General features: G+C 42.0%; 1 protein-coding gene across 1 annotated transcript in view; it reads right to left on the bottom strand.

Annotated features, from left to right (window-relative positions):
- LOC106603305 (NALCN channel auxiliary factor 2) overlaps window positions 1-22268 on the bottom strand; it is a 61637-nt gene continuing 39369 nt past the window's right edge. Inside the window, exons 2-3 of the mRNA XM_014196819.3 lie at window positions 9386-9557; window positions 1-930 (exon numbers count right to left, since the gene is read on the bottom strand). Of these exons, the coding sequence (XP_014052294.1) occupies window positions 620-930; window positions 9386-9557 (483 nt within the window). The 3' untranslated portion in view covers window positions 1-619. The remainder of the gene's footprint in view (window positions 931-9385; window positions 9558-22268) is intronic.

Consider the following 22268-nt stretch of genomic DNA (forward strand, 5'->3'; position numbering starts at 1 on the left):
CACACACACACACACCACACACACACACACACACACACACACACACACACACCAGATTAAAAAAAAATAGCATATGAGCCGACAACTCATACTTTTCCCCACTGTGCAGTTCACATAAACTCAACACCCAACCTCATACATAAATCCCCAAAACCATCACTCAACTCATTAAATATAGTGATAAAACTTAAAAAAGGCCATTTGTACCCAAACCCTTCTCAGAAACAGCATACAGCTTTCAGTTATAAAATCGACCCTTCCTCTGGGCCCTGGCATGATAGGAGACCCGCCTCTCTTTCCCTATGCCCTTTCATGTCCTCCTTACATGTGAGACATGTCTGGTTCTCAGTTTCGAAACCTCATCCACCTCCATACCTCTCTGTGTCGAGGTAGGGGAGGGCCCGTGCTTCTCCACTCCTCCAGTGTGGTGGAGGGTGAGGAGGTATACCGACCTGTAGCCTGCCCTGGAGCGGTGTATAACCTCCTCATTCCTGATGTCCTGTGGAGGGGACTGGATGGAGAGAGAGGGTTATAAACGCCTCACTCCTCAGGTACTGTGAAGGAAGGGGTCTCTGTAGACTGGAGGCAGGGAACAGTAGAAACTCTTGTTCATAATCAGTCACTCCTCTCGGGCAGAGCTCTCCTCCAGGGGTAGGGGTACCATGGTCTCCAGGCCCACAGCGCCACTGCTCTGGACAGTGGAGAAGGAGACGACAGTGTGCAGCAGGATGAGGACCAGAACACACAGTCTTAGTCTGCTGCTGCAAAGCCGCGATGCAGCTGACACGGGAGGGGAGCTGCGCCGCTGCCATGACGACGACCCTGGAAGCTGTGTCAGGGCGCACGCCGCCCCCACAGAGGGGTCACAGCCACTCCATCTGACATCACAACACTCTGGGTCTGCATTGGTTAAATGGTTTTCTAGTAGCCCTGCATCACACACAGAGAAGAAACATAATTCAGCTCTAGATTAGTTTATCAGATGACAACAAACAACAAGATACCAGGCGATTCCACCCCAGGAAAGCCCGAAAATATTTTGGGTATCTCAGAATGTTCTGGCAATTCTCACATAGAAACTTCACTGGAAGGAATGATGTTTGACCTGCTTTTCACATTTGTATGAACATTTTTTGGAAAGTAATGATGAAAGTGGCCATTATAGGCCCTTTCTAGACCTATACAGTGCCTTCAGAAAGTATTCATACTCCTTGACTTATTCCACATTTTGTTGTTTATTAACAGCCTGAATTAAAAACTGATTAAATAAAACATTTTTTTTTTACCAATCTACAAACAATACAAAGTGAATATTTATTTTTGGAAATTGTTGCACATTTTTTGAAAATGAAATACAGAAATATGACATTTACATAAATATTCACTCCCTTGAGTCAATACTTTGTAGAAGCAGCGGTTACAGCAGTGAGTCTTTCTGGCTAAAAGCTTTCCACACCTGGACTGTGCAACATTTGTCCATTATTTTTTTCAAAATTCTTCAAGCTCTGTCAAATTGGTTGTTGACCATTGCTAGAAAACCCTTTTCATGTCTTGCCATAGATTGTCATGTAGATTTAAGTAAAAACTGTAACATGGCCACTCAGGAACATTCACTGCCTTCTTGGTAAGCAACTTGTGTTTTACGTTATTGTCCTGCTGAAAGGTAAATTCATATACCAGTGTCTGGTGGAAAGCAGACTGAACCAGGTTTTCCTCTGGGATTTTGCATGTGCTCCATTCCATTTCTTTTCTATTGTCACGTCCTGACCAGTATAGGGGTTATTTGTGATTGTAGTTTGGTCAGGACGTGGCAGAGGGTATTTGTTTTATGTGGTTCGGGGTGGTGGTTTGTTTAGAAGGGTGTTTGATTTATTATTTCCGGGTTTTGGGTTATGTTCTATGTTTTTGTATTTCTATGTTCTTTCTAGTTTAGTAATTTCTATGTTAGGTAATTGGGTGTTGGACTCTTAATTGAAGGCAGGTGTTTGTAGTTGCCTTTGATTGAGAGACCTATATATAGGGATGTGCTTTTGTTTGTTAATTGTGGGTAGTTGTTTTTGCATTGCGTTGGTGTAGCCTGCAAAACTGTTTCTTGTCGTTGTGTCTTTGTTTATTGTTTTTTTGGTGTTCACATTTAATAAATTATAATGTTGAGCACGCAACCCGCTGCGCCTTGGTCCTCTCTTCACGAAGACAACCGTTACATCTATCCTGAAAAACTCCCCAGTTCTTAATGATTACAAGCATGCCCATAATATGATGCAGCCACCTCTATGCTGGAAAATATGGAGAGTGGTACTCAGTAATGTGTTGAATTGAATTTGCCCCAAACATAACACCTTGTATTGAGGACGAAAAGTTAATTTCTTTTCCACATTTTTTTCAGTTTTACTTTAGTGCCTATTGCAAACAGAATGCATGTTTGGAATATTTGTTATTCTGTACTGGTTTTCTTCTTTCACTCTGTCAATTAGGTTAGTATTGTGGAGTAACTACAATGTTGTTGATCCATCCTCAGTTTTCTACTATCACAGCCATTAACTCATTGGTCTTATGGTAAAATCCCTGAGCAGTATCCTTCCTCTCTGTCAACTGAGTTAGGAAGGACATCTGTATCTTTGTAGGGACTCGGCGTATTGATACACCATCAAAAGTGTAATGAATAACTTCACTATGCTCAAAGGGATATTCAATATCTGCTTAAAAAAAAACATCTATCAATAGGTGCCCTTCTTTGCGAGCCATTGAAAAACCTCCCTGGTCTTAGTGGTTGAATCTATATTTTAAATTCACTGCCCGACTAAGGGACCTTACAGATAATTGTATGTGTGTGGTACAGAGAGGAGGGTAGTCATGCAAAAATAATGTTAAACACTATTACTGCACACAGAGTGAGTCCATGCAACTTATTATGTGACTTTTGTATTTCGGAACTTGCATAGGCTTGCCATAACAAAGGAGTTGAATACTTATCGACTCAAGACATTTCAGCTTTTTAATTAGTAAACATTTTGAAAAACATAATTCCACTTCGACATTATGGGTTATTGTGTGGCGCCCAGTGACAAAAAATCTTGATTACTACATTTAAAATTCTGGCTGTATCACAACAAAATGTAGAAAAATTGAAGGTGTGTACTACGATCCGTACATCATACTGTAACGTTCGTCGCCTGGTGACGAGGAAGCGGACCAAAACGCAGCTGGGAGCGAACACATGTTTATTCAACACACTGGAATTAAACATGTACACAAAAATCAAGAAAAATGCAGATACGTTACGTGCTCAAACAAAGAGACAACACCCCACAAACAGCGTGGGGAAAACAGCAACTTAAATGTGATCCCAATCAGAGACAATTAGCGACAGCTGTCTCTGATTGGGAATCGACAGAACTCAACATAGAAATAACCCACCTAGAGCCTACACAAGGCTAAAACGTAAACCAAACACAAACCAATGAAAAATACCTAACATGACACACCCTGACCCAATATACCCGAGTTCACCTGGTCAGGGCGTGACACATACAGACAACATCTTGTTTTCTAAACTATGGAGTCGGTCTAGATTCTGTAATAGAATTTTTCACATTAATTTATTAAACATTAAAAATATTAATATGAATATCTCAAAAGGATTTGGCTTATTTTTCATTTGGAATACAATATTTTTGAAGACATTACCCATACTTTAACCATATCTACATGTACATACTACCTCAATCAGCCTGACTAACCGGTGTCTGTATGTAGCCTTGCTACTTTTATAGCCTCGCTACTGTTATTTTTCACTGTCTTTTTACGGTTGTTTTATTTCTTTACTTACCTATTGTTCACCTAATACCTTTTTTGCACTATTGGTTAGAGCCTGTAAGTAAGAATTTCACTGTAAAGTCTACACCTGTTGTATTCGGCGCACGTGACAAATAAACTTTGATTTGATACACTACCGTTCAAAAGTTTGGGGTCACTTAGAAATGTCCTTGTTTTTGAACAAAAAGCTATTTTTTTGTCCATTAAAATAACATCAAATTGATCAGAAATACAGTGGAGACATTGTTAATGTTGTAAATGACTATTGTAGCAGGAAACAGCTGATTTTTCATGGAATATCTACATTGGCATACGGAGGCCCATTATCAGCAACCATCACTACCTGGATTATGTTGGAGAGGCTTCCATTAAAGAACACCCTCTGTGTCCTGTTAGACAGGTAACTCTTTATTTACAATATATTGGTGGTGTAAAGCTGTAACACATGTTTTTCCACCAGCAGACTATGATCGATAATGCAAAAGCCGCACTGAAGTTGAACAAACAGCCCCCACAATCTTTTTATTATCAATTTCTCTCAGCCAATCATCAGTCATTTGTGTAAGTGCTGTGCTTGTTGAATGTCCTTCCCTATAAGCGTGCTGAAAGTCTGTTGTCAATTTGTTTACTGTAAAATAGCATTGTACTTGGTCAAACACTATTTTTTCCAAAACTTTACTAAGGGTTGGTAACAGGCTGATTGGTCTGCTATTTGAGCCAGTAAAGGGCGCTTTACTATTCTTAGGTAGCGGAATGACTTTTACTTCCCTCCAGAATTGAGGGCACACACTTTCTAGTAGGCTTAAATTGAAGATGTGGCAATATCGTCCGCTATTATCCTCAGTCATTTTCCATCCAAGATGTCAGACTCCGGTGGCTTGTCATTGTTGATAGACAACAATCATTTTTTCACCTCTTCTATACTCAACAATACGGAATTCAAAATTACAATTCTTGTGTTTCATAATTTGGTCAGAAATACTTGGATGTGTAGTGTCAGCGTTTGTTGCTGGCATGTCATGCCTAAGTTTGCTAATCTTGCCAATGAAAAAAATAATTAAAGTAGTTGGCAATATCAGTCCGTTTTGTAATGAATAAGCCATCTGATTCAATGAATGATGGAGCTGAGTTTGCCTTACTTCCCCAAATTTCATTGAAGGTGCTCCAAAGCTTTTTACTATAATTCGTTATGTCATTTATCTTTGTTTGATACTGTAGTTTCTTATTCTTTTTATTCAGTTTAGTCACATGATTTCTCAATTTGCAGTACATTTAATAATCGGTTGTGCAGCCAGACTTATTAGGCATTCCTAATATTTTTTTTATTAGGCATGCCTCATCCCTCTCAACCATACAATTTTTCAATTCCTCATCAATCCATGGGGATTGAACAGTTTTTACAGTAATTTTCTTAATGGGTGTGTAACCGATGTGAAATGGCTAGTTAGTTAGTGGTGGTGCGCGCTAATAGCATTTCAATCAGTGACGTCACTCGCTCTGAGACTTGAAGTAGGGTTTCCCCTTGCGTTGCAAGGGGCTTTTGTGGCGCGATGGGTAACGATGCTTCGTGGGTGTCAGTTGTTGATGTGTGCAAGGGTCCCTGGTTCGAGCCCAGGTTAGGGCGAAGAGAGGGACGGAACCTACACTGTTACATTGATGCTGTTGACCCGGATCATTGGTTGCTGCGGAAAAGGAGGAGGTCAAAGGGGGGGTGAGTGTAACCGATGTGAAATGGCTAGTTAGTTAGCGGTGGTGCGCGCTAATAGCATTTCAATCAGTGACGTCACTCGCTCTGAGACTTGAAGTAGGGTTTCCCCTTGTGTTGCAAGGGCCGTGGCGCGATGGGTAACGATGCTTCGTGGGTGTCAGTTGTTGATGTGTGCAAGGGTCCCAGGCTGGGGCGAAGAGAGGGACGGAACCTACACTGTTACAGGTGCATACTTATTAGTAACTAGGATGAGCAATTTCATAAATGTGTCAAGTGCAACGTCTGGTTGCTCCTCATTACATACCACGGACCAACAGATATTCTTTACATGAACAACATAGGAATCACTACAAAACGTATTGTATGACCTCTTATACACTATATTAGGCACAGGCTTTGGAACTTTGGTTTTCCTAGATATGGCTATTATATTGTGGTCACTGCATCTGGATACCGCTTTCAAGCATGAGTAAAGATGTGATCAGTACATGTTAATGATTTCATTCCTGTGCTGTTTGTAACTACTCTGGTAGGTTGACTGATAACCTGAACCAGGTTGCAGGTACTAGTGAAGATTTTTCTTGAGTGGGCAGCTTGATGAAAGCCAGTCAATATTAAAACACCCAGAAAATATACCTCTCTGTTGATATAACAAACATTATCAAGCATTTCACACATGTTATCCAGATACTGACTGTTAGCACTTGGTGGTCTATAGTAGCTTCCCACAAGAATGGGGTTTAGGTGAGGCAGATTAACCTGTAGCCATATTACTTCAATAGTATTTAACATGAGATCCTCTGTAATCATTACAGGAATGGGGTTCTGAATATAAAACAGAAACACCTCCACCACTGGCATTTCTGTCTTTTCTGTAAATCATTTCCTGTAATTCTGTAAATGTTATAACCTTGTATTGCAAATCACCAGCAGAGGGAGTTCCCTTTGAATCCATTTTTACATTCATTGTGTTGGTGGTGCTCACAACATTGATCATAACTCAAAAAGTAGGCTACCTAATTTCAAAATAGGCCATCATCATTCTTCATCATCATTCTTCACGTTTTACCGGTGAAACATCCAAACTGCATCTCCATGCTAATCATTTGATTGATCTGAATCATTTCCATGGGAATATTCATGTAGATCTTATTTAATTACTGTTTGGTTATCAAATTAGAGCAGATGGTGTTAACAAACTATTAGCTTTTCTTGTATTTTGTTTCAATCAAAGCTCTGTTGAGATTTAGCACATTATCATTTGTTTTTACTAACCAGCTAACCATCCTAAAATGTAATTAGAAATTAGGAAGTGTTTTTGATTTAACAGTAACGTTATAGGCCTACTATGCTATGGTACTATATTCAGTTCTGTTATGTAAAATGCAAATGGTTAGTTATGTGATCTTGTGAGACATTGATTCCGCTTTGTTCTAACTTTACTAAATGAGCACCATTGTGAGAAGTGATAATCTTCTATTTGTAATAACAATAATAAGTGATGAGTATGACTATTAGATTATTAGGCGCCCTTCGTGGTGCTGAAAGGACAGCGCCAGGATCGCAAAATGATGTTAAAGAAGTTGGACCAACTTGTGTTTTTCTTGGAATTTTTGAGGTAATTAAATACAATTTATTGATAATTTATCCGAATACATTTCAACTAAATATTTTTACCAGATCCGTGTATTCTCAAATTGAAAAAAGTGATTGAGCGCTGCTCCTCCGTGCAACGACAATTAATATAAACACATTTGGCATCTCCTGGCTTCCAAACATAGCCTACAGTACAAGCCACTGATGCAGATCTTTGGAACATCTAGATTTTAAAAAGTATAATAAATCCATGAAATATAGCCTACACCTTCACAATAAATCCATTATTTATTTTAGACAGGTCTAAAGAAGCATGATATGAAGAAAATGTAGTCTATTTCAGAAGAACAGAATAGCATACTCTGAGTTGTCCTTATGTTAGGTCCTGATCTGGCTATGCCAAATGGCTTTGGGTTACACTAGTTCATTTAGCAGACAAGATTTGCTTAGAATTACACAGCATTATTTTATAGTATGAAGAATACAGTTGAACAAAGCTGAATAAAATAGAAAGGATATTTTCTCCAAATGATTTGAGGGAGTGCGCACATGGGGCAATTCTGTGTTCAGCGGTTAACCTCTCTTGGGTAGGGGGCAGTATTTTCACGTCCGGATGAAAAGCATGCCCAAAGTAAACTTCCTGTTACTCAGGCCCAGAAGCTAGGATATGCATATAATTGGTAGATTTGGATAGAAAACACTCTAAAGTTTCTAAAACTGTTAAAATTATGTCTGTGAGTATGTCTGTGAGTAAAGACAATAACGATTCTCCATCTTAAATTTTATCGTTTATTTATGTATTAGGGTACCTAAGGTTTGATTATAAACGTTGTTTGACTTGTTTGGAAAAGTTTATTAGTAACGTTTGGGATTCATTTTGTATGCATTTTGATGGAGGGAAACTGGGTGAATTATTGACTGAAGCGCGCCAGCTAAACTGAGTTTTTATGGATATAAAGAAGGACATTCTCGAACAAAAGGACCATTTGTGATGTATCTGGGACCTTTTGGAGTGCCAACAGAAGAAGATCATCAAAGGTAAGGCATTTATTATATCGCTATTTCTGACTTGCGTGGCGCACCTGCCTGGTTGAAATATGTTTTTCATGCTTGTCCTCAGATAATCGCATGGTGTGCTTTCGCCGTAAAGCCTTTCTGAAATCTGACACAGAGGCTGGATTAACAAGAAGTTAAGCTTTATTTTGATGTATTACACTTGTCATTTTATGAAAGTTAAATATTTATAATTCTGTAGTTTGAATTTCGCGCTCTGCAATTTCACCGGATGTTGGCCAGGTGGGACGCAAGTACTCCTATATGCTTTAGAGTTATTAATGTAACTTTAGTTGTTCTACAAACATTGGGCTATATGTTTAGATTTTTAATACATTGCATGATGTGACTCTAGTGATGATTTGAAAAAAGTTGCTTGAAAGGCATGAGCTATGCTTTGTTTTTTTGCGGCTTTTGCGGCTCTAGCTTAATTTAGAAGAAAGACTAACATTTATTTTTTACCGGATAAATCGTTTTGATGCACCCGTAGCAAATTGTTTTTAGAACTAGCTCCTTGTTCTATCTGTGCCCGTAGTTGACAGCAGCTGCCATTACCACAGCAGCGAAAAAACAGAAACAGTAGTCCCAGAAAGTCCTCCATAACTTGACTCCCCCCTCATGCGAGAGAAAGGCCTATAGTAGGGTGTGCTTGGGAAAGATGGCGGAAGTGGATGATGAGTTCGAATCAAGCAAAGTTGGTGAGAAAAATTGGTGTAGACGAATGTTCTGAATGGACAACAGTAGAATCAAAAACTGGAACAAAAAGTACATTTTCTAAAATTGTAGTGGAGGATATGTGTATGAATCGCTTCTTGTTGGGATGCGTTTGTTGAATAAGGATGCATATGTGGGAGACCTGTTTGAGGTGTCAAAAATGGTTAGTATGCGCTGGGAAAAGTGGAGTCTGTCAGTGACCAGGAGTGGTCTTATTTTGATTCATTGCATTTCTGAAAAACAGAGGAAGATTGCAGTGAGCCTCAAAAGGATCCGGACAACAGATTTTCCGTTGCTGCAGTAATGGCAGCTGCTGTCAACTACGGGCACAGATAGAACAAGGAGCTAGTTATATAACAATCTGAGATATCCAAAATATTTTCAGGTCTTCCTGGTGTGGAATCGACCCACAGTTTCTGTGAAAATACATGAGCTTGAGAGAAAAACGGTAACAACAAAAACGACTAAATGTCACTCAAGGCACCAATCATACTGTACCTGTACAGATGAAACTGGATAGTCCTCCGTAGACCAAGTCGTCATTGTCTGGTAACACAAAGGGGCACATGGTCTGGACCTCCAGACAATATTGCTTGCAGGGAATCCTGTGTTGACACTGGCTCTGGGTGGCGTTGAAGTATTCTGAGCATAACCAGGCTTTGTAGACTGACTGCAAGAGAAGAGCACAGCGCCTGGCAGCTTTCACACACAGCAGGTTTTTGTCATTGCAGTGTAATTGAGGCTAATTGATGGACATTAAAACCATTTCTACAGTATTAGGGCAGCAGCTACAACAAACATCTATTTTCTGCTGAGGTGGCAATGGGTAGCTATAGTGAATCCTCTATAAGGGGACAGATGATACAAATTGGGCTGACTACAGCGATAGAAAACTTTGCCAAAACAAAGCCAACCCAGTATACACTTTGTCAAGGCCATCTCCAGGCCATCAGACTGTTGAACAGCCATCACTACAGTAGTTGGCTACCTGCCCAGGACTCTGCCCTGCGCCTTGATATTAATGCCCCATGTATATAGAGTCATTGAATTCTGGTCACTTCATATTCTGTTTATATAATGTTGCTTAATCACCGTATGTGCGTATGTATATACTTTATTCTCGAGATAGCTCACCCTAATATACCTACAGCGGCTTGCGGAAGTATTACCCCCCCTTGGCATTTTTCCTATTTTGTTGCCTTAAAAACTGGAATTAACATGGAATTTTGGGGGGTTTGTATCATTTGATTTACACAACATGCCTACCACTTTAAAGATGCAAAATATTTTTTATTGTGAAACAAACAAGAAATAAGACAAAAAATTGAACTTGAGCGTGCATAACTATTCACCCCCCCCAAAGTCAATACTTTGTAGAGCCACCTTTTGCAGCAATTACAGCTGGAAGTCTCTTGGGGTATGTCTCTATAAACTTGGCACATCTAGACACTGGGATTTTTGCCCATTCTTCAAGGCAAACTGCTCCAGCTCCTTCAAGTTGGATGGGTTCCGCTGGTGTACAGAAATCTTTAAGTCATAACACAGATTCTCAATTGGATTGAGGTCTGGGCTTTGACTAGGCCATTCCAAGACATTTAAATGTTTCCCCTTAAACCACTCGAGTGTTGCTTTAGCAGTATGCTTAGGGCCATTGTCCTGCCGGAAGGTGAACCTACATCCCAGTCTCAAATCTCTGGAAAACTGAAACAGATTTCCCTCAAGAATTTCCCTGTATTTAGCACCATCCATCATTCCTTCAATTCTGATCAGTTTCCCAGTCCCTGCAGATGAAAAACATCCCCACAGCATGATGCTGCCACCACCATGCTTCACTGTGGGGATATTGTTCTCGGGGTGATGAGAGGTGTTGGATTTGCGCCAGACATAGTGTTTTCCTTGATGGCCAAAAAGCTACATTTTAGTCTAATCGAACCAGAGTGCCTTCTTCCATATGTTTGGGGAGTCTCCCACATGCCTTTTGGCAAATACCAAACGTGTTTGCTTATTTTGTATTTTAGCAATGGCTTTTGTCTGGCTACTTTTCCGTAAAGTCCAGCTCCGTCGAGTGTATAGCTTAAAGTGGTCCTATGGACAGATACTCCTTGTTCTCTTTGTTGCCTCTCTGATTAATTCCCTCCTTGCCTGGTCTGTGAGTTTTGGTGGCTGGTGCTCTCTTGGCAGGTTTGTTGTGGTGCCATATTCTTTCCATTTTTTAATAATGGATTTAATGGTGCTCCGTGGGATGTTCAAAGTTTCTGATATTTTTTTATAACCCAACTCTGATCTGTACTTCTCCACAACTTGTCCTGACCTGTTTGGAGAGCTCCTTGGTCTTCATTTTGCCGGTTGCTTGGTGGTGCCCCTTGCTTAGTGGTGTTGCACACTCTGGTGCCTTTCAGAACAGGTGTATATATATACTGAGATCATGTGACAGATCATGTGACACTTAGATTGCACACAGGTGGACTGTATTTAACTAATTATGTGACTTCTGAAGGTAATTGGTTGCACTAGATCTTATTTAGGGGCTTCATAGCAAAGGGGTGAATACATATGCACGCACCACGTTTCCTTTTTTTTTTTTTAAAACATGTTATATTTTTCATTTCACTTCACCAATTTGGACTATTTTGTGTATGTCGATTACATGAAATCCAAATAAAATCCATTTAAATTACAGGTTGTAATGCAACAAAATAGGAAAAACGCCAAGGGGGATGAATACTTTTGCAAGGCACTGTACTACTGTACATACCATTTTCTTTCCAAATGATATACTGTCTATACACACCACATATTTATATTCTGGGTTCTTTCTGACACATGCTCACTAATACAATCTACTCTGGATAGTTACTTGGACTTGTTCAGTCATTTCTTGATTTCTTGTTTTGATTATTGAGTATTTGTGAGACATTCTACTGCACTGTTGGAGCTTGTAACACAAGACATTCTACTGCACTGTTGGAGCTAGTAACACAAGACATTCTACTGTACTGTTGGAGCTAGTAACACAAGACATTCCACTGCACTGTTGGAGCTAGTAACACAAGACATTCTACTGCACTGTTGGAGCTAGTAACACAAGACACTAGTGTCTGTTGGAGCTAGTAACACAATATATTCTATTGTACTGTTGGAGCTAGTAACAGAAGACATTCTACTGTACTGTTGGAGCTAGTAACACAAGACATTCTACTGTACTGTTGGAGCTAGTAACACAAGACATTCTACTGTACTGTTGGAGCTAGTAACACAAGACATTCTACTGTACTGTTGGAGCTAGTAACACAAGACATTTTACTGCACTGTTGGAGCTAGTAACACAAGACATTTTACTGCACTGTTGGAGCTAGTAACACAAGACATTTTACTTCACTGTTGGAGCTAGTAACACAAGACACTCTACTGCGCTGTTGGAGCTAGTAACACAAGCATTTCACTGCAGCTGCTATAATACCTGCAAATTTGAACGCGACCAATAAACTTGATTTTATTCAGGGCTGTAGTCATGGAACCCTATAGTGAAATTTACTGGGTCAGCCACTGTGGTAATGCACACTGTAAATCACTGTAAGACAAGCACTGTATAGGGCCAGTGAACTACAGTGAGTACAGTACAATGTAGCTTAAGGAAAGCCAGGGTACATCTTCATCCTACTCAGGAAGCTCTCCACCAGGCCCTGTGTTTGATTAAGTAAGAGAGATAAATATAGATGTTAATATGAGCAAGGCAGCAGCAGCAGCCCTCCACAGACAGAGGCACAGGAAACAGGGCAGCAGTGATGTAGACAGAGGACCACAGCAGTTTCTTCACCTCGCTCTGCTGTGGAGCCAAGGGCTACCGCTGTCATGGCAGCAGGATGAGCCAGAGCTTTTCACAGCCATTCTATTGATCATGTGGTCAGCCTCCCATCACTACACACTACAACCTGTCTTTGCTTTATTCACAACAGGATAAGGGTAGGTACTGGTCGGTCCCTAGATGGGAGACTAGATGCTGCTGGAAGTGGTGTTGGACGGCTAGTAGGAGGCACTCTTTCCTCTGCTCTAAAACAAATATCCCAACGCCCCAGGGCAGTGATTGGAGACATTGCCCTGTGTAGCGTGCCGTCTTCTGGATGGGACGTTAAAACGGGTGTCCTGACTCTCTGTTGTCACTAAAGATCCCATGGCACTTATCGTATGAGTAAGTGTGGTACATTTCTGTCCCTCGTACCATCATGGTCACCTAACCATCAACAGTTTCCAATTGGCTCATTCATCCCCCTCCTCTACCCTGTAACTATTCCCCAGGTCGTTGCTGTAAATGGGAATGTGTTCTCAGTCAACTTACCTGGTAAAATAAAACAATACAATTCTGAAGACGAGTCAGCCCCACCAAGAGTAAACATTGTAAAGGATGAAGATGTCTGCTGCGACACAAATCTAAGTACAGATACTCAATTATTTTCTTGCACAATTACGACACAATACATTAAACACTACAGTATATTACAACTTTGTCCAATGTTCTGTGTCTCCCTCTGCATGCTTTCTCGGTTCATCTTTCAATTACAAGCCCCACTCACTCCTGAGAGAGACAGGGACGAGACAGGAATTCCCTGACTACATTTCCATACACATTAACCTGCAGTATGTTGCTGACAGATGGTACACTGGAATTGTGTTTCCAGAATGACAAAGACCATCAAGGAACTCATCAACATCCACATGAACAAGGGGGCTCAGAGAACTGAACCCATCTGATTAAATAAGTTAACGCCATAGAAGGTGACTCTGTAACATAAGATGTTATCAAACATCATGTTTTACAAGACACTTGAGCAGAGTAAGAAAAAAAAGAGCTAGAGGCTGTTTTGTATGTACAACCTATTGCAACACAATACTAATCCTGCAATACAAAATTAAATACTTGCGAGAGATGAGGCGATTAGACCAGTGAATAGAATAATAATGGTGTAGCCTACTGCACAAGATATCTAATCCATTCTTACACAATTTTTGCTTGCAACGCCAGGATAGTGGGTTTGATCCTTGGGACCACCTGTAAGTAAAATGTATGCACACATGACTGTAAATTGCTTTGGAAAAATTGAAGAAAAATCTATGTGAAGAAAAATTCCAATGTTTGTAAAAAATGTATGAAAAATAAAACACTAATATATCTTATTTACATAAGTATTCAAACCCCTGAGTCATTACATGTTAGAATCACCTTTGGCAGTGATTACAACTGTGAGTCTTTCTGGCTAAGTCTAAGAACTTTTCACACCTGGAATGTACAATATTTGCACATTACTCTTTTTAAAATTCTACAAGCTCTGTCAAGTTTTTTGGCCTTCTAGGCAGAGTTCCTCTGACCAGTGTCTGTGTTCTTTTGCCCGTCTTAATCTTTTATTTTTATTGGTCAGTCTGAGATGAGGCTTTTTCTTTGCAACTCTGCCTAGAACGCCAGCATCCCGGAGTCGCCTCTCCACTGTTGACATTGAGACTGGTGTTTTGCGGGTACTATTTCATTAAGCTGCCAGTTGAGGACTTGTGAGGCGTTGGTTTCTCAAACTAGACACTCTAATGTACTTGTCCTCTTGCTCAGTTGTGTACCGGGGGGGTGCAACTAAATTTTAGGAAGGTGTTCATAACGTTTTGTACACTCAGTGTATAATAAGCCTAGTGCATGGTAGCTGGCAGAGAAAGGAACCAGTGATGGTAGGGATACATTGATTTTAGGTTTAATCAATGAACCTCCAGCGAACACTGATTCATTCAATCTTAATCTGGGATTAAATTCAAAGCTAATTCATCCTCCTCTTGCGATGCCATTGCATCAGTGTAGTGTCTGCAATCTGTACTAAGACTCACTTGTACACGGTTGAATTGGGGACAATTCAGTTTCACTGCACACAGCAATCAAAGATGGCGACTGGCATGCCTGTGCGCGCATAACACTCGCGGCCAAATGAAAACCCTGCTCTCCCTTGCTCTATAGTAAATTATGAAGTTCCCCAATTTAGTTACTGATTTTAAACACGTGTGTGGCTATGAAATACCAGTTATCGGTAGTCAACTATAGGTGACTGTAGTTATTTCCTTCATTTATCTAAAATTGGAGTGGAGGATACGTGTATGAATGATAATGAATCACTTCTTGTTGGGATGCATTTGTTGAGTAAGGATGCATATGTGGGAGACCCGTTTGAAGTGTCACATGGTGAAGTAAGGTCTAAGGCACTCAGTGCAAGAGGTGTCACTACAGTCCCTGGTTTGAATCCAGGCTGTATCACATCCGGCCGTGATTGGAAGTCCCATAGGGCAGCGCACAATTGGCCCAGCGTCATCTGGGTTTGGCCAGGTTAGGCCATCATTGTAAATAAGAATTTGTTCTTAACCGACTTGCCTAGTTAAATAAAGGTTAAATGTAAAAAAAAAATAAAAAAAAAATGTAAAGTATGCGCTGGGAAAAGTCTGTCAGAGTGACCAGGAGAGGTCTTCGTTAGATTAATTGTATTGCTGAAGAACAGAGCAAGATTGCACTGAGCCTCAAAAGAATCCGGAAAACAGAAGTTTTGTCTTATGAACTTTGGAGTAGAGCACCCGTCAAAGGAGTCATCTCGGGGTGACATCGGATGTTCAGGTTGAATCCCTGAAGAGAATGCTGGTGTGGTTGGTGCCGGCGCCTGACCCGCTGGGTGAATGGAGAAAAAGAAGAAAGTCTGTTGGTCCTGTTGTTTTTTGATAAAGAGCAAATGCCTACACATGTGAAGCTTGGTTATGTAAGATTTTGAGCTTTTGTCCCCAAACCATTCCAGTGTAAAAATTGTAAAGGATTTGGCCATGTTCCCAGTGTGTGCAGATGGACAGAGTATACGGAACAACAATGTGTAGAAGGATGACAGTGAGTGTTGCAATTGTGGTGGGGATCATGATCACGAGTTCCTGGAGTTCCCTGTAAGGGTGAAGAAGATTGAGGTGGCAAAAGTTAGAGCGGTCAATCGAATCTCCTATGCGGTGGCTATTAAAATAATTGAGAAAACAAGTGATGCTAGTGAAGATATGGTAGTCAATGCACCACAGCCTGTAGTAAATATTTGCTGCCAGTCAAAAGATACCTTGGTGGATTTTGTGGCATTCATTGCCACAGTTATAAACCGTACGGCACAAGTTTCAACGAAGTCTAAGAAACTGGAGATTAGTGTGACGGCGGGAGAAAAGTTTTTGGGACTTAAGGATTTTACATCTAAAGACCTGCAAGGGGTACTGGTGCTGGAAGACCCGCCCTTCCAGGTTCCCCTTGAGCCTGTGTAGGGATAGATTAGTTTTCTTTTTTAACAGAAAAATTGTTGGATTTTTTTCTTTTTGTAGTTTGGTAGTTTTATGGTAGTTTGTTACCGTTTTTGGCAATTTTGTTTCCATCCCGCACAGTAGGTGGCGGGATGCACATTAAATTGTGCGATCGCCAATATACCATAGAAGAAGAAGGTGTTAACTCATGTTCAGTTAGCCACTGTTATGTAAATACACGCTGAAAAGTATCAGTGGCCTGGGCTTGGCCCTAAGTCAGAGCAGGTCCGCTACGAGCATGGCCCACTGAGACACGGTGCTGGCCTGCGGAGATGGAAACAGAAAAGTCTGAGCCTTTTGGTTAAAATACTGGGCTTTGTGGAAATATGCCATCGGTGCACTTATTTTGAGTGCTTACTTCGTCATGTGTTTGTTGCCACCTCTCTGGGGTCCGCTTGTTCACTCTCGATACGAGACGCGGCCGCGCACGTGTGGTTGTACACCATCGGATGCATGAGACACTCACACTCCTTTTCCCCAGGGGTTCTGTCATTTTGTCCTGTCCTCAAGTCAAAGATGATGGAAAAATGAAGATGTCCCACTCAGGCCGTTTACCATTGAACAAAAATTGTCACAGTACGCTATGAAAGTCCCCATAGACACCAATGCGATAGCAGCTACTGTACAGTGAGGAAAAAAAAGTATTTGATCCCCTGCTGATTTTGTACGTTTGCCCACTGACAAAGAAATTATCAGTCTATAATTTTAATGGTAGGTTTATTTGAACAGTGAGAGGCAGAATAACAACAACAAAATCAAGAAAAACGCATGTCAAAAATGTTATAAATTGATTTGCATTTTAATGAGGGAAATAAGTATTTGTACCCCTCTCAATCAGAAGGATTTCTGGCTCCCAGGTGTCTTTTATACAGGTAATGAGCTGAGATTAGGAGCACACTCTTAAAGGGAGTGCTCCTAATCTCCGTTTGTTACCTGTATAAAAGACATCTGTCCACAGAAGCAATCAATCAATCAGATTCCAAACTCTCCACCATGGCCAAGACCAAAGAGCTCTCAAAGGATGTCAGGGACAAGATTGTAGACCTACACAAGGCTGGAATGGACTACAAGACCATCGCCAAGCAGCTTGGTGAGAAGGTGACAACAGTTGGTGCAATTATTCGCAAATGGAAGAACCACAAAAGAACTGTCAATCTCCCTCGGCCTGGGGCTCCATGCAAGATCTCACCTCGTGGAGTTACAATGATCATGAGAACGGTGAGGAATCAGCCCAGAACTACACGGGAGGATCTTGTCAATGATCTCAAGGCAGCTGGGACCATAGTCACCAAGAAAACAATTGATAACACACTACGCCGTGAAATACTGAAATCCTGCAGCGGTCCCCCTGCTCAAGAAAGCACATATACATGCCCGTCTGAAGTTTGCCAATGAACATCTGAATGATTCAGAGGACAACTGGGTGAAAGTGTTGTGGTCAGATGAGACCAAAATGGAGCTCTTTGGCATCAACTCAACTCGCCGTGTTTGGAGGAGGAGATATGCTGCCTATGACCCCAAGAATACCATCCCCACCGTCAAACATGGAGGTGGAAACATTATGCTTTGGGGGTGTTTTTCTGCTAAGGGGACAGGACAACTTCACCGCATCAAAGGGACGATGGATGGGGCCATGTACCGTCAAATCTTGGGTGAGAAGCTCCTTCCCTCAGCCAGGGCATTGAAAATGTGTATTCCAGCATGACAATGACCCAAAACACACGGCCAAGGCAACAAAGGAGTGGCTCAAGAAGAAGCACATTAAGGTCCTGGAGTGGCTAGCCAGTCTCCAGATCTTAATCCCATAGAAAATCTGTGGAGGGAGCTGAAGGTTCGAGTTGCCAAACGTCAGCCTCGAAACCTTTTTGACTTGGAGAAGATCTGCAAAGAGGAGTGGGACAAAATCCCTCCTGAGATGTGTGCAAACCTGGTGGCCAACTACAAGAAACATCTGACCTCTGTGATTGCCAACAAGGGTTTTGCCACCAAGTACTAAGTCATGTTTTGCAGAGGGGTCAAATACTTATTTCCCTCATTAAAATGCAAATAATTGTATAACATTTTTGACATGTTTTTCTGGATTTTTTTGTTGTTGTTATTCTGTCTCTCACTGTTCAAATAAACCTACCATTAAAATTATAGAGTGATCATTTCTTTTTCAGTGGGCAAACGTACAAAATCAGAAAATTTTGTGAAATAATTGTCACGCCCAAAATTAGGGCAGCGACGGAAGAGGAAGCGAAAAATCAAATACTTTTTTCCCCTCTCTGTAGATCTGGTCTGCTTAGTTCATTGACTGTATATGAACCAGAAAAAATGAGGGAGTGGGATTTTTCGCTTCCTCTTCCGTCTGCCCTAATTTTGGGCGTCACAATTATTTCACAAAATTTGTGAAAACATGGTCATTTTAGATATTTACAATTATATCAGTGTAAAAACTACAAGGCAACTTCCTGGAAAACGACAAGTCACTTTCATACCATATTTATTATTAGTTTATTGAGATCTATTGTATAGAAAGTGTATAAAACAGTTTGTTTGAGAAAGGCCTGTGAAAATTGTGCTATGTCTGGTTTAGACATTGTATAGCCTCTGTGTTGGGTAAAATAAGTTACCAGTTGCACCCCTGCTCATTGTGGTTTAGCCCGAGAGTGGCACCAGGGGTGTGTTCAGCAGGACACAACGTTTTGTTATGTTCAGATAGAGATATGCTATGTAGAATAAAGAATCACCTCGACTCTATTCATAGCATTTCTATCTTCAACGTTCCAAAACTTTTCGTACAAAACATGGCCCATGTATTTCTACCTAGCTCTGCCAGGGCTGCGTTCAGTACAAAAAAAATGATGTGCAATGTTCAATTAAACAGAAACGGTGCTGTTCTGAATAGCCAGTTGAAAAACAGGGAGAGGTTGGGTTGTGCATATATAAGGATTTTACATGCACCTCTGCCCTTTAAATACATTACTCATTGCTTTAAGCCACTCCCTGCCACATCCACCAAACAGAGCAAACATACCTCAAAGTCTGTTGAAGAACGTTGAAGAATGTTTTGGGGAAATAAACAGTCACTCAACGTACAAACGTTTAATCAAACTGAACGCACCCAAGTGTTCTGTAAGTGTTCTTTGAGAGAGTGCCCATAACCAATCAGAGCTGCAGTAGGCCTATATGCAAATAGCTATTGCCATATATGGATCTGTGCCATTCACTTTGAACTGGACTATGTTTATAGCATGAGCGGTCGTGAGTAGATGTGCTTGTTTTGATATCAAAGCGAGTGCTGCATGTAGCCACCTGTGCACACATTTGTTAATATTCTTTGCTAGTTAGTGAATTATTAGCCCAGTTATTGCTAACTCTAGTCAACAATGGGGTAGTGATTGCTTCCTACAAGAGCACAAAATGTGTGCATTTCTTGCCATTTTTGAAAAGCGAGTAAGGTAAAGAGCTTTTTTAATGTCTTAAAGGGGCAGTGTTGTATTTTGAGGCAATCTTGAATAAGCTAAGTAGCCAACAGGCAAAGGGCAGCATCATTTGTCTGTTTCGCTCTAATTATGGTATGGGAATAATAATGAATTTTATTTTGTGAGCCTCCCGAGTGGCACAGCAATCTAAGGCACTGCATTGCAGTGCTAGCTGCATTACTACAGATCCTGGTTTGATACCGGGCTGTATCGCAGCCGGCCGTGACCAGGAGACCAATGAGGCAATGCACAATTGGCCCAACGTCATCCGGGTTAGGGGAGGGTTTGGCCGGCCGGGATGTCCTTGTCCCATTGCGCTCTAGCGACTCCTGTGGCGGGCCGGGCGCATGTATGCTGACACGGTTGCCAGGTGTATGGTGTTTCCTCTGACACATTGATGCGGCTGGCTTCCGGGTTAAGTGGGCTTTGTGTCAAGAAGCAGTGCCACTTGGCAGGGTTGTGTTTTGGAGGACGCACGGCTCTTGACCTTCGCCTCTCCAGAGTCTGTACCTTAGTTGCACTGATGGGACAAGACTGTAACTACCAATTGGATATGCCGAAAAAATATATTACATAAAAAATACATTAATTTGATTTTGTAAAGTGGTTTCTTGCATCAAACAACATTTTCAGTCACCTCCTTGTCTGAAGGACAAGTGGATAAACAGGTTAATATCAAGCCCTGCATGTTTTTTCCCCCAAAAGTCTTATGGAATGCAGGCCTACATTGAACACCACACATTTGCAGCTACTGACAGAACAGCTATTCCCATGTTAAAATGTTATGGAATGCATTTGCTCCATTGTTTTCATGGTAGGCCACCCTGGTAGGCCTACATTATGATCAAATAGCCACAGCAGCCTACTTGGCCACTGTTAAAACTGTAACTTAAAGCGGGTACAGCCTCAGTGTTCACAGTAAATGCTCATAGTTGCACAGAATTTTCACAATGTTCAAGTTTGCACTCAGCAGACCTGAAATTTTGTCAGTGCTGAAGAAAAGTAGAGGAAACGTTGGTCGCGAGGTGGGGATTTGTTACTACGCCATAAAGAATGATAGAGTTTGTCCGCCCTTGAGTGCTTCCACCATTTTATTGTAGTCAACCACAGGAGGTTGATGGCACCTTAATTGGGGAGAAAGGGATCGTGGTAATGACTGTAGCGGAATTAGTGGAATGGTAACAAATACATCAATGGTAACAAATACATCAAACACAAGATTTCCAGATGTTTGATGCCATTCCATTTGCTCAGTTCCAGCCATTATTATGAGACTTTCTCTCCTCAGCAGTCTCCTGTGTAGTCAACTGGGTGGGACTTCCAACTTCATTGGCTGATCCCTCATGGTGACCTTGTCACGACTTCTGGACACGGACATAGAGCAGACGTTATGTGCAGAGCCCGCTCCTGTCCAGTGTCCCGCTGGGCGTCTGTATGTCTCATCTGTTGTTCGTGACCGGTTGATCTATTGGGCCTACACGTCACCCTCCTCTGGTCATCCTGGGATCGGTCGAACAGTGCGCTGCTTGAGCGGGAGGTACTGGTGGCCTACCTTGGCTAAGGATGTGAGGGTTTATGTTTCCTCCTGCTTGGTGTGCGCCCAGTGTAAGGCTCCTAGGCACCTGCCCAGAGGTAAGCTACACCCCTTACCCGTTCCACAGCGGCCTTGGTCGCACCTGTCGGTGGATTTTCTGACTGATCTTCCTCCCTCACAGGGTAACACCGCGATCCTGGTCGTTGTGGATCGTTTCTCTAAGTCCTGGTGTCTCCTCCCTCTGCCTGGTCTCTCTACAGCCCTACAGACTGCGGAGGCCTTGTTTACACACGTCTTCCAGCACTACGGAGTGCCTGAGGTTATAGTGTCTGATCGGGGTCCCCAGTTCATGTCTAGGGTCTGGAAGGCGTTCATGGAACGTCTGGGGGTCTCGATCAGCCTTACTTCAGGGTTTCACCCCGAGAGTAATGGGCAGGTGGAGAGAGTGAACCAGGATGTGGGTAGGTTTCTGCGGTCCTATTGCCAGGATCGGCCGGGGGAGTGGGCGGCGTTCGTACCCTGTGCCGAGATGGCACAGAACTCGCTTCGCCACTCCTCCACTAACCTTTCACCCTTCTAGTGCGTACTGGGGTACCAGCCGGTTCTGGCACCTTGGCATCAGAGTCAGACCGAGGTTCCTGCGGTGAACGACTGGTTCAGGCGCGCGGAGGAGACATGGGAAGCTGTCCGTGTTCACCTTCAGCAGGCCGTGACGCGACAAAAGGAGAATGCAGATCGGCACCGCAGTGAGACCCCGGTGTTCGCACCAGGGGATCGGGCCTGGCTCTCGACCCGAAACCTGCCCCTCCGCCTGCCGTGCCGGAAGCTGGGTCCGCGGTTTGTGGGGCCATTTAAAGTCCTGAGGAGAACGAGGTTTGTTATAGGTTACAGCTTCCACCCGATTACCGTATTAACCCCTCGTTCCATGTGTCTCTCCTCAGGCCAGTGGTGGCTGGCCCGCTACAGTAGTCTGAGGTGCAGGAGGTTCCTCCGCCCCCTCTGGACATCGGGGAGGCCCCGGCATACTCCGTTCCCTCCA

The sequence above is a fragment of the Salmo salar genome, chromosome 04, assembly GCF_965601325.2.
Source record: "Salmo salar chromosome 04, fSalSal1, whole genome shotgun sequence".
NCBI classification, from domain to species: Eukaryota; Metazoa; Chordata; class Actinopteri; order Salmoniformes; family Salmonidae; genus Salmo; species Salmo salar.